This window comes from Bemisia tabaci, chromosome 3, assembly GCF_918797505.1.
Source record: "Bemisia tabaci chromosome 3, PGI_BMITA_v3".
Lineage (NCBI taxonomy): Eukaryota > Metazoa > Arthropoda > Insecta > Hemiptera > Aleyrodidae > Bemisia > Bemisia tabaci.
This window is the reverse complement of record NC_092795.1, coordinates 40,374,427-40,391,186: the sequence shown is the minus strand read 5'-3', so window position 1 is coordinate 40,391,186 and position 16,760 is coordinate 40,374,427. Positions and strand designations below refer to the sequence as shown.

General features: G+C 39.3%; 1 protein-coding gene across 2 annotated transcripts in view; it reads right to left on the bottom strand.

Moving 5' to 3' along the window:
- Window positions 1–1,514: 1,514 nt before the first annotated feature.
- The window catches only part of vg (transcription factor vestigial), a 102,767-nt gene continuing 87,521 nt past the window's right edge, over window positions 1,515–16,760 (bottom strand). The window contains exons 4-7 of one of the 2 annotated variants that reach the window (XM_019044470.2): window positions 16,520–16,685; window positions 7,732–7,970; window positions 6,724–6,820; window positions 1,515–1,947 (exon numbers count right to left, since the gene is read on the bottom strand). In XM_019044470.2, coding sequence (XP_018900015.1) covers window positions 6,753–6,820; window positions 7,732–7,970; window positions 16,520–16,685 — 473 coding nt within the window. In that variant the 3' untranslated portion in view covers window positions 1,515–1,947; window positions 6,724–6,752. Of the gene's footprint in view, window positions 1,948–6,723; window positions 6,821–7,726; window positions 7,971–16,519; window positions 16,686–16,760 lie in introns of those variants that run through there. The other variant, XM_072298351.1, reaches the window with a different exon arrangement.

Sequence of the window (16,760 nt, the reverse complement as noted above, 5' to 3'; positions counted from 1 at the left end):
ATACCCATTGAGTTTTTTTCGCAACCTACAGAACACCTAATTGCCAAGTGGATTTGTGCGTTATTTTTCTTTACAGAACTAATTTACTAATTCTTTTGGCACGTAAAACAATTTTGGAAGGAGACTACTTGTCACAAATGAATGACTAAAATCCTCTTTCCTCAAAAGTCGAAGTGATAAGTATACCATGGCATGCTTCCGATGTTTCAATGTATGGTATACAGCGAATCCGTAATTTTTTACATTTGCTGTTTTTTCGGGACCATTTTTCAGAAAAGTCCGTATAGTAAAATCTCCATCCATCAAGATCCTTCTTTACATCTTGTAATTTCTCCGTTTTGAATGAGTCTATTGTTTACATGAGGTATTTTTCTCCAGACGGTCTTGTTTTTTACGAAAACTTAAAAATACAACTTCCATGGAAAATTGAAGAGTGGCTAGTGTGGCTACTCCTCAGAGATTCCCGTATAGAGTTTGAACTTACTGTTACAATTTGGAGAACCGGGTCTTGATATTACACCAGATGTCACAAATCGCTGTTTTGTAAGTATTATTGCACTTAAGAAAGAAGAGTATTCTAGACAGTTTCCAGAAACAACAAAAAAAGGCTGAGACGTCTTTAAAAAAAGAGAAAAAAGAGTGATGCAATTACGTAAATTAGGTGTTTACGTTTAACAAAACAAAAGGTAAAAGTTGAGAAAATTAAAATAAAAGACATCTTAAATTATAATTAAGTACATATGCACAACCATAAGTTTTTACACTGCCTGGTTAAAACTGAAAAAGAAATACGGGATGCGGAGGATGAACTTGAAGACAAAAAGGAGAATAGCTTCATATTTACAAATTAAGGAGAATGGAACGAAACACATAGGGAAAACTTTGATCGTTTTTGAAAATGTAAAGGTTACAGATTTCTTTATCTTAATACGTAGACGAACGAAGTAAGCAGTCGACTATTAAATTGGAAAAAGGAACAAAAATATTCTGTTTTAACACAAAGAAACGATATAAATCAACAGATGAAAAAAATAACAACAAAAGAATTTTAGCTATCCGCCAATCAGGAAAGAAAAGTTTACTCTTCCTTCTATTCAGAATAATTCACTGTGTCAATTTTTCACCAAAAAACAACGAATACTTTATTTATATTTTGTGCACTGGAAACTAAATATATACTCTTATGTCTTACATTCACTGAAACTTTATGGTTTGATATTAGATTGGAAATTAATCGGCGTAAAAACACGATGTAAAAAGAGTGTGAATAAAAGATTACTCCTGATAGCTTACTTGAGATGTGTGATATGCTTAACATGCGACAATAGAAGTTCATCACATTGCATTGCGACTTTAGATAAAATAAAAGAAAATAAAAAAAATTACAAAATTTTCCTTCAGTTCTTTTTCCTTTTTCTCGGGTTCTTTCTTGGCATTCTAAAACTGCACACAAATAATCGTGAAGGAAGCAACTAACGCGAGGAGACAAAGACGATTGATTAGTTGAAAAGGAATTTTAGTGGGGGGGGGGGGGGAATAATCGGATGTCTCAAAGACTTGCAAGTACATCATACTTTATCTTGGTTCATGAATCCTCGCAAGAATCGAAAACCGCCTCACTTTGGCTCCATTAAAGAAATCAGTCAATATTGCAGAACAACAGGAAAGTTTTATCAACTTTTGACTAGCATGTTAAGTACTTAAACAAATTTATACAATGAAAAAATTTTTAAAACTAACATTGTTTAATACAAATATTCTCTTTTCATCACTTTAGGAATGAAATAGTCAACAACTTATTCAGAATGACTGAATACCACCGAAGCAAAGAATCACTAGATATTGAAACATTTTTTTGCAATCGATCTATTGATTTTTCACTTAAATGTAAACAACCGTTATTCGGTTTATTATCAAAACCAGGTTCCGAAATTTGGAATTCTCAACCTGAAACAAACAAAATAAAAAGAACAATTTAGAAAAATTGCAAAAACACATTCACAACAATTTTGTGAATGAAATAGAGACCAAGTAAGAAGGAGTTAATATTTGTGACATACATGCAAAAAGGAGAAGAAAACAAATCTCCTAGAAAAGACATAATCGCAACTTGTAAAAAAAAAAAATCGTTGCTATAAAAGTAGCTTTTATTCCTAACATTTAAGGCCGGAAATATCAGTCTGCGTTCAATTTATCTTTTCTGTAAATTTCAGGTTTGAATAATACCCTTTATTCCACTAATTGATACGGGGGCCTTAAAACGTCAAGCTATACAAATTGTTAACTAACTTTTTTTAAAAAGTTTCAGAAAATACCCCACTTGAATTTCTCGAATTTCTTAGGTTCAGTTTAGAGAGGATTGCGACCATAAATATGAATCTTTATCGAACCCCTTTTGTCTCCTTGTTTCTATACAATAGAGCTTTTATCATTTTTCTATCGTGGCTAAAAGTTCTAGAAGCCTGAAAGTTCCATCCGAACCGGAACAGACAAATTTAAGCTTTGATGGCAAAAATTATAAGAACTTTTCCTGGATTGAAATCCCGCAACGCCACTGACAACAGTTGCCAGGTAGATGATTTAAAAACCGGATCTGAATCGTCTACAGAATTATTTATTAATTCGGTACCTAATCCTTGTTACTTCTAAACTTACTTCTTTCTCCCTTAATAACAACCGCACGGACTCTTTGCCTCTTGGAACAGCTACTTCCGTTTCGCATTTGACACGGCTTACATTAAGCGTATAAGCCACAGCGCATTTTTTAGGTAGAATCAGGCAACGCACTCCGGCGATGAAGTTTAATATCGGAAAGTTTGGTGCGAGTGGTGGGCGTGCTGCACGAAGTTTCAATCGCTGAAAACTTGCGGAGGAGTTGCCAACTTAAGAGCTGAATTTACGAGCCACTGTACAAAAACTTCGCGTTTAAAAGAAGCATGCGGCAACAACGCAGATAAAAAGCTCATGTTTTCTCTCGGATGTCATCGGCTTGGTTCGTATCTTCATGTCATACTTCGTTGAGTCGGCGTTATTCGGAGCCCCCGTTTTTGTAAGCAAAACTTAACATCTAAAAAGGTCAGCCACGGAAATCAGACGAAATTATCCAAGACTTTCAACTCGACCAAAATCGCTGTATTGGAAAAGCCTCCGCAGAGACGGTCTCTTTCCCATGGAGAATCACGACTTGACAGAGTTCGTCGGAGAGGAACCAACCTGCATTGGGTTGAAACTGAGAAAAAGAGGTCTGAAGTTTTATTAGTCTGCTTATAAGGCAGTAAGGCTTAATGAAAAAATAAACTTTAACCATTCTTTTTTAGAATTCCAGTTTTTCTGCACACTGGACAAAAAACACATTGGATCTAGAGTCCAGACGCTTAAAAACATCGACAAGAAACAGTACTCTTGATTCAATCAGAATCTAGCTTGAATCAAGAACCAAGCCTCGTAATTTAAGCGGATTTCGTTTTGATTCAAGCACAAATCCGATTGACTCAAGAGTATTTTTCCTTGTCAATGTTTTCAAGATTCTAGACTCTAGATCCAATGTGTTTTTTTCCAGTGCAGGGGAAACTATAGGTTAGTGAAACTCAAAAACATTCTTAACTCAATTTTTTTCGAAAAAGTGGGTTGGTTACTTTCTGATAAACTCGGTCCAAATTTCGCCTAACAACAAGGCATCCAGAATATTCATCAGGTTCTGGGATTGGAGGCATATCCACAGCCCTCCAAGCCGAGAAAATGGTGCGAGGCTCGTAATTCCAGGAACCGCCCCTGACATCCCCTCTTCTGAGAGCTCGAGCTCCGGCTCAAAATCCAGAATGGTTGTGTGAATTTCCCGAGGTGCCAACGCGAGAGCAGGCCCGGTTTCCACCCTTACGAGGGCCGACGAAGATTGATTCGTTCTCGGGGAGCGAGCGGAGACGAGGGTGGCGAAGGGGTTGCCGTGGAGGGGGTAGTCACGGGGACGCCCTCGCGGTACTTTTTAATAGGCAACGCATTCCTTCCACCATATCTCATTCCACTAGTTTAATAACTCCGCAACCCCGGCCCAGGAGGGGCGGGGGGCTCCGGGGTAGGACATAATTCAATTACTTTTTCTTCATCATCCCTCCACTCGAGCGAGCCGTTTTATTAACGGGATTCTGCCTCTTAAACCCCGTCGCCCCTCCGCCGCGACCCCACCACTTCTACCCCCTTTCCGGAGTATTTAATATCGACTCCCCGGTTGGGAACGCAACTCCCGTGCCCTGGCTCAAATTAACTCCGCTTTTCGTGCACTTGTGCATTTTTTTTTTTTTTTTGAGGGGGGGGGGGGGTTAATTCTTCATTCACTCTTCGAGTGACGTAGACGAGATGCCCTCATTTTACTCGACGGGCGCTGAGGGAAAACATATTGTGATAATTTCGGCATGAAACGCGAGGGTGGTTTTCTCTTGTACGCACTGGGAAAAAAAACACATTGGATCTAGAGTCCAGACTCTTGAAAACAATGACAAGAAAAAATACTCTTGATTCAATCAGATTTTTGCTTAAATCAAAAGGAAATCCGCTCAAATTAAGAGGCTTGGTTCTTGATTTAAGCAAAAATCCGATTGAATCAAGAGTATTTTTTCTTGTCGATGTTTTTAAGAGTCTGGACTCTAGATCCAATGTGTTTTTTTTCGCCAGTGGGGGCTACTACCAAATAGTGTGCACATTGAGCCGGAACTCCAATATTCATTTATTTTTTCACCCGAGAACTCTTGGTATGCATTGCTCGTCTAAAAAGAGGTATATGCAGCACACTTTTGATATGTATGGACGCTACCATACACTGAAAAAAAAAAGCTTGGCTCAAGCATGATAATTCTTGAATTTCCAGTCAAGAATTGGTGTTATCTTGATTTAAGCTGAATTTTTCTAGATACAAGCAAAATAATGCTTGGGTCAAGCGAAAAAGTAGTTTCTATTAAACGGCAAAATTCTTGATATAAGAAAAAATACTTCTTGGCGGCAAATTTAAGATTATTTTTTTTTTCCGGTGTACAGTAAGAATATATATGCCCTGTGAATTTTGCGTCTTCCCTCCTTTCAAGAGATGAGAGCCATATTAGGCTTAGGGCTCCGTTTGATTCGAATAAGTAGCAAAAAAATTCAAAACACGCTTTTGATTTGAAAAGAAGCACATATCCACTCATCGCCTTACCAAATGTATACAATTCTTACTAGATAGTTAAAATTAATAATAGTAATAATATCAGTTAGTTATAGTTAAAGTTAATAATATCATTACGAACATTTCAATTTTTTCCTCATTGTATACCGTGCGTACCTATCACTTTTTGCGATCTGAAGTCGAATTATACATCAATCTCTTTTGATTAAAATTAAATTTAAGATGCCAGTTTATGTACTGATTGGTGGGATATAGAAATGTTGTGATGCGTAAAACTGGCCAAAAAGGGCAAAAGACTCTTTTAATTTTATTTTTTTAAACTGCATTTATCCTAGCCGCATTACTCTTTTCGGACCGCGCACACAATTTCGAGGTGTATCAATATTAATTTTTAACTATAATTTAATCAATATTAATATTTTTAAAAAATGTCTCTGAATGACTACAGTATGTCTAACTCCCCATCATTTTGAAAAAGGCTGTGCTGTAATTAAAGTTTACGCCGTAAAATGTAAAAGTTCTGTAGTAGGTAAATCATCTGCTCGATTTCAACGATTCGTGAATTCAAAGTGACTCAACTTTACGCGGAAACGATATGCCATCCGTCAAATCCCCGAAATTTCCCTATTTTCTTTCACTTTCTTCGTCCGGCAAACTTAAGCAAGAAGTCCAAATCTTAAACGGGTATCCCGGACCGCCACTCGGGCTGAAAGTCCGAATTTGACAAAGCTCCAGCCTCGGTATTGTTGACTGCAAGGCTTCGGGAGCGCTCCTGCTGAGTACCGAATACTATTCGCTGAGCAGCGTCCAGTCTCGGGCGAAAGCGCGGGGGAGCGGCAGGGGGGAGGAGGAGGATAGGGGGCAATTATTATTGATCACGTCGCTGTCGCGTCGTCCGGCGGCGGGCGCCGAGCTCGGATTGGTTGCCGCTGACCACTCCTCCTAGCCCGCGTGCCAGTCGCAGAGGTTGCTATGGCGACCGACGCCGCACCGGCCGCTCTGACGTCACCGAATACGCCCGCTCCCGCCAATTTTCCGTGCTCGCGCTACGAAACAAAAGAAGGGTGCCTCAAGTTTCAAAATTTGCCTCTGGTTTAAAAGAAACACAGGAGAGAAAGAAGGCGTGAAAGCAATGGAGGGGAAAAGTTTAAAAGCTCTTTATGTCAATGATCGTATGTTGACCGACGAATTTGCAGTAAAATCAACGAAACTGAAGAAGGGTGCCTCAAGTTCCAAAATTTTCCCCTAAATCAAAAAAATGAAAAAGTTCGATTTTCAATGACAACACACGCGTCTTCCTCCTTTATTGAAATTATATTTAAGTAACAAATGCTGTAGAACTTCAAACTATGTACAAAAATGGGTCAATAATCAAAATTGTTTTGCTTGGATTAGAGAGTCAATCTGCCTTTTTTCCAAAAAAGCTTTCGTGTCTAACAAAAGATCCAAACCACCTATACACCGCACCGCCATTGCAACTTTTCTCAACCCCTCTTATTATTCCCTTAACCGCATAAATTCTGCTAAGTTCACCTCTAAATAACGTACCGAAATGATGATTCACTCACCTAAAATCTGGTTCTGATCAATCAATTGACTAAAATGTTTGAAAACTAGACGGCATCACTCCGTAGACACCGTCTCTCGACCACGAGGTTCCCTGGTCTGCAAAGAAAAAGAAAGAAATGTTGGAAATTAAAACGTTATTAAAAATGAAAATATGGCCGTTTCTTCTCTTAAGGAAAAGTATTGCTCTTGTAAAGCTGTCAAACCCTCAATATTTTTTATTTTCGGGCTTAATATTTATTAGACATAGCAAAAATACGGCTCATAGATTAAGAACTCCATTTTTCAAAGCCGGTCGAAATAAACATTAAAGCAACATCGAATGTAGGTAGACTGATTTTGGTTCAATCTGTCTATCCGGCACTTAAAATCGTCGTTTCCCTCACAAAAGAACTTAGGTCCACATCAATGTTGCCAAATTTCCCCCCGCAAATTACATATTTACCAGGAGAATCTTGGGCATTTCGAACTGAAAATTTCACTGATTTTTCTTCAGATTCCGAGCAAAAATCAGAATTTTTTTATAAGAATTGCACGGGTACGCTTTTGTGAAATAAATTAATTGTTAAAGTAAATTGTCCAACCTTGGAATGGAGTTACGTCCCTTCATTTGGGAGACGACAAAATGTCAACTAGTCTATCGATCGACAATTTTAAATAATAATTTCGATGATTGGTAATTTTATTTGTCTCTTTATTTTTTTACTTTGTTTATCAATGTTTTGGGTCTGGTTCTACATGTTCTCTCTTACCATGCTCATTTTGTGTTCTCTGTCAGATAATCGATAATTTTAAATAATTTATAAGCAATAATTTCAATAATTGGTGATTTTATTCATCTTTTTATTTTTTTATTTTGTTTATCAATGTTTTGGGTCTGGTTTCTCATGTTTTCTCTCATCCTGCTCATTTTGTGTTCTCTATCAGCTTCGGGTTTCCCATTTGGGTAGCTCTCCTCGAGTAGGAAAAATCGTGATTGGTGCGGAAAAGAAGAAGGCGTGATAACTAACCTGCCATAGAAGGGTAGGAGGCATAACTAGGTGTGGCGGCTTCGAGACTATGGTGGGAGGCGGCCTGATCGTGGTGGAGTCGGTGGTGCTGACTCGAGGTCCAGGCTTCGACGCCCGGCTTCGTGTGGTACTGGTGAGGCGCCGTCACGTGGGGTGGCAGTCGCGTCGTTGGTGGCAGAATTAGCCCGCCGTACTGCGCCATGTTATGGTGGTGATGGTGGTGGTATTCGTGAACAGTCCTGAAACATCATCCGGAACAAAAAATAAGTACAGGCGCGGAAACTCATGGAAAAATCGCTCATGTGCTAAGGAAAGACGCCGTATGAGCCTTTAGGCGTTGCTAAATTTCCTTCGATAAAATACGAAATTCCTGGAAAACTTGTGGATATTTTTCTACAAATTTTTTACAGAATTTCAATCACAATTTAATCGTAACGTGATCTTAAATTTCCGTTTCTTATGCACAGATATGTGGAAAATATTATTTAGACCGAAAAGTTGACATGACTGAAAATTGCGCAGAATAACTTATACTTATCGCAGGTTCAATTTGTCTTTGCTTGGAAAAACTGAATATGTAATGTATAAAACCTCGAATTTTCGAAACAAGTACATACGGCTTACTGGAAAAAACACATTGGATCTAGAGTCCAGACTCTTAAAAACATCGACAAGAAAAAGTATACTCTTGATTCAATCAGAATCTAGCTTAAATCAAGAACCAAGCCTCTTAATTTAAGCGGATTTCGCTTTGATTCAAGCAAAAATCCGAATGAATCAAGAGTATTTTTTCTTGTCAATGTTTTCAAGAACCTGGACTCTAGATTCAATGTGTTTTTTTTCCAGTGCTCATTACAAAATTCCCTCGTTCCTTCTCGTTCCTTTCGCCCTAAAAATCTGCTATAAAACGTCGCAACTGGAAATAATTGTATTCGTCCCAACCCGATTTGACATTGCGCATCGTGGAGGAGACTACACGTAAACAACAAAGCATACGGCTTTAAGGACGCAAAAATGTCTCTTCACTCATCAAGGACGATTATCAATGTAAGAAAAGTAACTGGAATATGCCAGGAAGGTCCCAGGACAAAGAGGTCGCTGATCAACAAGCAAGTCCTCTCGATGATGTTAAATCAATGTCGATCGGTGATAAGTTAACCTGGAAGGTGATTAGTCGCCTAGTCGACACTGATTGCTGATTGAGGCACTGATTGCGCGTGCCTGATGAACCGTAACTCATTATTCCCTCAATTAAACGCGGGACCCAGCGGCTTTGATTGGCTGCGGTGGCTTTTGCGTCATTGGATGACGGCTTCGAGGGAAGGGAGAGTGAGAAACGTCTTCGACCATGATGAGAAAACATCTCGTGTAGATTGATTTATGGCAGGTCATGCTCATACGGCACTCGAAGTTTCTCGACAATTCTTAAATTAGTTTTCAGCTATTTATTTATCCCTTAGGTGGAATACAATACCGTATTGAATTGATACTTCTTCAAACAAGTATGACTCATATGAATGATATCTGAAGTAAAATATTAAGGTATTTTTATTTTGCAAAAGCACGTTAATTTATAGTAACGAAACACTGAGAATAATTCGGATGTGTGCAGCACCCGGAACTAGGTGCTGTTAGCTGAACCTACCGGTGCGCCCTATATGTGTTCACCGTTGAGCATGTTTGTGCGATCAAAAGTGGTACGGGTATACGGCCCCGACAAGATTTACATGTAAATTCGAAGTATAGTGTCTCACGGGCGGCACGGGCGCCGGTGCTAGGGACCCAGTACCCTCCCCCCCCCCCTCCCTTGCGGCGGGCCTGCATGGCTATCCAGTATCCACGCTAGAAATCTGAAGCTCTAGTAACTTAATGTTTAGTACTTGCGGTCTAAGGCTCAAAATGAAGGCGCTTACAAAAATAAACGATCGTTTCATACCTTAGTAAATGTTTCATTAATTCCTCCCTACATTGTCTACATGAGAAAAGGCAGGATATTCATACTCATGAATTTTAAGGCAGTTTCGTTCTGCCATCGGCGAAAGTATTTTAATCAGGATTGACCTCATTGCGTTCCAATCCTGCGAGGTCCTGCGTCACACTCTAGTGAAACAAGCTAATAACCCTGGAGCGGCTCATCATAATTCGCGCTACTTATCTCGAAATTCAAAAAATCCCGCTACTTTAAACTCCCGGTTTACGTAGCGCTAATGTTCTCTGCTGACCTATCGTCGAGCTAATATTCCTAATAAAAATAAAAAATGAATAAAAATGGAGAAATGCGAGAGAGCGATGCTGCTTTTCGGTTGTGATTTCACCACCGAGTCGCGAGGATCATAAAAGCGGAGGGAAGAGAAAGCGATGGGATCGCGGAGGAGCGAGAGAGAAGGGCGCGAAGATCGGGGCGGGGGACGAGGGGGGCGGCGGAGGCAGGAGTTATGCCGGACGGCTCATAGCGGCATGGCGGCGTCCTTTGATGAGCGATGGCGATGAATGTAAATTTGAAAATCGGAGGATGAGAATAGTTCTCGAATTTACGCGGGCTAAATGTCACTTGCCCGGGTAGTGCCCGCGCCACCGGCAAAGACGCCGCGCAGCTTCGCGCGAGAGCGAGACATTTTCCGCGCGGCCTGGCCCTGGCCTAAGGTGAACCACTTCCCGCTAATCATCGCTCCTCCGTTGCCAGCTTACGAGGAACGCCCCGCGCCGCACAGTGGATCGAGCCGATGGGAGAGGTCGGACGAAATTTGGGAACTTTAAAAGCTCATAACTCCGTTTTTACAAACTCTTGAGGTCTTGAAACGGTTCCATTGGTTTTCTCGTAAAATTTTCAGTAGGAATCACCCCTCAAAATTTAAAATTTAACGAAATAATCATCTAAATTTGCAGTTTTAGTAAAATAAATTCATGTCCGACCTCTCCTATTGATTCGGTCCACCGCGCGCCGCCGCTCACGCCAACCCTACTCTTGCCCTTAAAATCTCTGTCCAATGGTAGAGGCGTACGGGCCGAGACCGCAAGGGGCCGTCTCTAAATCACGTAAAGCTCTAGGGGCGGATGGGGGGGGGGGGGTCGAGGAGAGCGTTACGCCATTTTGTGTACACGTGCGTCAAAAGAATCGGAACATACGTTTTGAAATTGTTACAAGGGGAGGGGGGTGTCAAAAATGACGGGGAAGTGCGTTACGTAATTCAGGAACGGCATACGGCCCCTAAGTATTAGAGGCGTAAAGCAACAACTACTTCGTTGATAGCCCTCCTTAATATGCAGTAGTATCCGCGATAATTGGGACCGGAGATACCACGGATAATCCGAATCTACGCAAGACGGCCGGAAAAAGTCATCGGAAAGATTGTATTTTGAAGGAAAATAGAAACAGAAAAAAAAAATCTCCGCTCCACAGACCGCGGATAATTCGAATCGCGGATAACCGAGGCGCGGATAATCGAGACTCAAATGTACTCTGTAGGGGCAGGGGCAGGGCCGGATGAAGAGGGTGGCCACATGGGCCGCGGCCCATGGCGGCAAATCTAAGGGGCGGTAAAAATTTGCAATTTTTTAACGTGTAGGTGTAAAAAAAATCGGATTTATAAAAACAAAATTACAAACGAGAGAAGGCGACAAAATCTTTCATTTCCTGAGAGTATAGTAATTTCTAATTTTGTCGTCTCTTGGTGATACAAGAGACAGAACCTTTAATAAGTCGAGCTAAGAGAGAGACCAAAAATGCAATTTGGCCTGGAACGGCGCGCCTTAGAGAGAAATGATAACGAGGACTTGAGATGAAGAGGAGAAGCCCTCGGCGCGGCGATCGGCATGTAACACATATTAGCGCCTAAAAGACTGCGCGAATACTTCACGCATTGCATCAAACACAGTACGGTCATTGCGGTCAGCGTGAAACGCATAGCGCCTACAAGACTTCGTGAATACTTCACGCATTGCGCCAAACACGGTGCGGTCTGCGCGGCGCGGCCGGCGGTGCGGCGCGGCGGAAGTTAAAATCATTGATCCCATATTATGTTTGTTCTTTCATAATTTTTTCGTTTATTTCTTATGAATGGAAGGCCTTGTCCACACAGAGATAAGTTTACGGAACTTAACTTTCGCGCAAAGTTCCGTGAACTTTTGCTAGTAGTGTTGACAGGGCTTTCCCAAAACATGTGTTCAACACGAGTAAATGCGCCTTATGCACCCTTCCCCCACTGACACGTTCATTTGATGGTTTTTATCGAGTTTCAAAACGAAGGAGAAGGGGGCGGCGAAATACAGGCGGCCTATGGGTGGCAAGGAGGTGAATCTGGCCATGGACAGGGGGTCGAGGAGTGTGTGCCTATGTTGTTTCTAAAGTGATCCAGAGATAGTAGTTCCTAATCACTAAATATGGTCCATTTAGAGGTTATTCTAACTGCAGCAAAAAATTTGACGCAAAACCGTCTTGGCATATCATTGTTAGTGTTTCCACACATATTATATGCACCGCTGAAACTTTTTGTGGATTTAAAACATTTCTGCGGCAGCAATCTCTCTCCGCAGAATATTGCGGTATTCGGTGCCATGAATAATTAAGTATTTAATATAACACTGAGAACTAAACTCCACGTCCAAAAACACCACTTTCCGGGTGTGAATAGACACATCATCTTATCCGAGTCAAAAGACTGGAAGCTCCAGATACAGGATTTGTGGCGCTTCACCCGTTCCTGAATCAGCTTCCCCACCCCCCTCCTGATAAGTGTAATTGCATTTATAAGCACAAACTGGCATCAAAAGTTAGAGCATTGAGGTTAAGAGTAATCGCTGTAAAGTCCTTTTATAGAGAGATTTAAGACACATCAAATCCGTTCCTCACTGGCTCATGTGTTTTAATCTTCATGAGACTTCAAACCGTCGCTGCAAACCGATTGCACTGCATTTTCGAGTATCAAAAAGAACAAACCAGGGAAAGAGGCAGCCCAGATAAGACAGGAATATTTAGCCAATATTTAAACAATATTGTTTTGGTATTTATGCAAACATTGGGCCAATATTGGTTAAATATTGAGCCAATGTTAAAATCGTACACCATCTTTCCTTTTGGCATAAATACTGTGCCAATACTTTGGCTGAGAATACTGTGCCAGTACTTCAAAGGGAAAGTATTTGGATATCAATATTGAGACAATACTACACCAATATTGAATCAATTTAGGGGTTCACAGCTAGGGGATGGTGGAAAAGGGTTAATTGTGGAAATAATTTTAGAAACCATGAAAAATAAAAATAATGAAACCACTGGGATGTTATTGAATCGATTTTGCAGATTAGAAATTTTTCATCCACCTTGGGGATTGAACCCGGGACCTACCTAACACTAACCGACGACCCTACCGATTGAGCTTCACTAGACGATGTATTTAGTGACTTAAAACCGGTATTTAACGTCGAGTTGGACGGGCAACTAGGATATTTTCCATCTGCCTGGATTTGTCCGTGTATTTATTTTACTTTTTACTTTACTATATTTTTTAAATTTATTTTATCGTTTTACTTTGTTTTATTTCCTTGCTGACTCTATTTTTTTCTTCACTCTATTTTTTTTTTTTTTCAAGCACTTCATTTTTTTTCTTTAATTATTTACTTCTTATTCCTTTACTTTGTTTTGTTTTACTGTAATTTATTTTAATACTTCATCATAATTTTTTTGACTTCAGTTAATTCTTTAAATTCATTCTATTCTTTAACCTCATTTAGTTTTTTCCCTTATACTTTATTTTTTTCTTCATCTCAGTTTTTTTACTTCATCTCCTTGCTCCCTCTAATGTTTTACTTCAGTTTAGTCTTTGACTTCATTTTATCATTAATTTGATTTACTTCATTTTATTTCTCTTCTTTTGTCTCTGTTATTCTATTATTTCCACCATTCTATTATTTTATTTATTTTTTTCTCTTTAAATTTTTCATCGACATTCTGAGATGCATTTTGCATTTGATTGCAGTTTGATGTCTTCCTCATAAAGACTATGCAGGTGCGATTGCCATAATCTCACAGCTGCACAGCTACTAAGTGCAAGTTCTACAGGAGACCAATAAGCACACGAGATCAAGAATTTCTTCTTCAGTTGAATTTAAATGTTTCATTTGAAATTTGAAAAATAAAAAATAAACAACCAGATGTGAATGAATGATAACATTCTCATTCAATGATAATATTCACAACAGTACATGAACTACAAACGAAACAAAAAAAGAAATAAACTGAGATCACGCGCAAATACATTGAAAATGACCTCAAGGAGGTGGAAATTCAACAATTTCTTGGGAGGCAAAAAAATATATATTATATTATATTATATTAAATTTGACAACAACTGCAATAACCTTTATGAATAATAAGGTTGAAAATAATGGATAATTGTTCAGAAAGAACACATTTGAGCTACGTCTTAAATCTAAGCCTTATTATGTTTAATACTTTTCGTTATGGGCAGGCATTTAGTATGATGACTTATACCGATTAGGATATCGAAAATATTTTAAAAATATTTTGAATAGCAGTATTATTGTTTAAAATATTTTCAAAATATTTTGAAAATACTTACCAATGCATTACTGTCTTTTAAAATGTTTTTAAAATATATAATAAATATTTTGAATATAAATATTATATGTACTGATATTTTAAAAATACTCTCACGATATAAATTTTTACAGTATTGAAATACAAATATTTTGAAAATATTTTTATGATGTTTTGGGTAAACATATTATTTTTAAAAATACTAAATGATGATTCTTTAAATATTTTCTAAAAAAATAATTTTGATTATAATATTATCAAAATATTGTCAGTATTGTGTAAATATTGCGACAGTACTGACAATATTTGCCCAATATTGTAAAAATATTATGTCTTATCCGGGAGGGAGGAAGTAGAACATCGAGGGGAACATAGAATGAGAAAGGAACAAACAGGGACCTAGCTCTTAATGGACCACGGTGAGTCTCATGGTCTCCCCAAATATTTGAAATTTGTATCATCTGCGTCCCCCTTCGGCTCTCTGCATAAACTGCATAATAGACAATAGCTTCGAAATCGATACATTTCCTCTACTTATTCCATGGTGTGATAGGAAAAAGTAAAAACGTTTGGGATATTCCTCAAAGTTTATTCTTAGGTTTAACCTTAAATTTGCATGTACGGTTTTTCACGAGAGGATTTCCTGAATCTAAGAGAGGGAAATTTAGCAGGCGAGGACCCCCCCCCCCCCCCACCGGAATCCCCTTCCAACTTGACTAGAAAAATTTCCCCAAAAAACCGTCGTTTTTCGTGATAATCTGGAAATTTTAACATACGGACCCCCTCGATTGAAAAAAAATTGGGCCACGGCACTGGGCGAAATGAACATAAGGGAGGTTATATTGAACCCATAAAAACTGCGTTAACTGTGTCCTAACGCGGCCTAAAAATGGATACCCAAACATCCGAGATCACGCTAAACGGTTATAGGACATTTTGTCAAGGATTTTTTGTCAGCGCACCTGTTTTTTCCAGTAGTTTACGTCCACGCGTTTTTTCGGCAGGGGAGTTTTGGTCCACGTACCAATTATTATTGAGACTCAAAATAAAATATTCTTGACGGCATACTCAGGAATTTTTCTGCCTAAATCGAGTCACTTTTTTCTCTCATGAAATTTTAAAGTTATGCTAAACTTTATTAAATACGGATGCGAGGACTTGATGAGTTTTAGGACTACCGCTCTCTTTTTGTGCCGTAGCATCTTGATTTATTTTGCGGAGAACGCTGCGTATTCTTAAAGGATGACCGTCATTCTTAATATGTTGGGGTGCCTTCAATTTCGAATGATACTATGCAACACCTCTGTTGTGAAATAGTTGCTTGAGGTGCCATACCGCGGCACGGCGAGCGGGCGGCCAGCGCGGAACGCGCATCGGCGCCTACAAACCTAAGTAGATACTTCAAACATTGCGCAATGCGTGAAGTATCCCCTTAGGTTTGTAGGCGCCAGTGAGCCTCTCGCGCTGGCTGCACGCCGCTCCGCTCTGTTCGGCTCTAATAACTCGCAGTCAGCGTTTTTCAACTCATGATTTTGAAATGCTTGCACACTCTGCATTGACTATTCTCATTTAAATTGATGAAAAAGGATATGTATTAAAGGAAAATATGTTGTGTACTCTGTAAATATTATGTGATTCCGTGTCAAATTTAATGATTTTCAAAGCACTCTAATTTTTTCTTTCATTTCTTGTGCTTTTACTGTGCTGCAGTGCAACCAAACGCTTGAAATTGGACGTATTAGATTCTAACAGATCGATGTACAAATGGGTTAAAACCAAAGATTACGTGCTTTTTGGTTTTTCCCCTCTTTTATTCATTTTTGCACAGTTCCTTTCAACACACGACTCATTGAGATTAATATCTAAGGCATCGCTTGAAAATGTTTTACAAATATTTGCTACGTTTTACTAGAATGAATCACAAGAAGAAAGTAACACTTCATTTAAAAAATGAGTTACCATAACAACACCTCCTTCTCTTTCAATTTTCTCATTTCGATATTGTCGATATAATTTTAAAATCGGACTGAAATATAATGCTTGAACCAAGTCACTGTTGCTTATTTTACGCATGGATGTAAACTACTGGACAAAACAGGTGCGTGGACAAAAAATCGTTGACGGAATGTCCTGAAACCCGCTAAACAGAGGAAAATCCTCGATTATGAAACACATGTCTGAAATAATACATAATTTAGAAACGAAAACAATGGTGTAGTGAAATAAACGCACCTATGATGATGAGCCGAGTATTGCTGGTAATGCCAAGGGTCAGCGCTGCTGGCGCCGTGGTACATGGGGTCTCCATACAGATCCCCGTGGTGGGTGCTCATACCCCCTTGGTGATTGCTATTCCAAAACGAAGCAGGGAAGTTTCGCGTTGACATAGGTGAAGATTCTGAAACAGAGGAAAGAGAGCGGAACATCAGTTTTCACATACTTAAATACCTCTTGAGGGGGTATGCAGACAGAC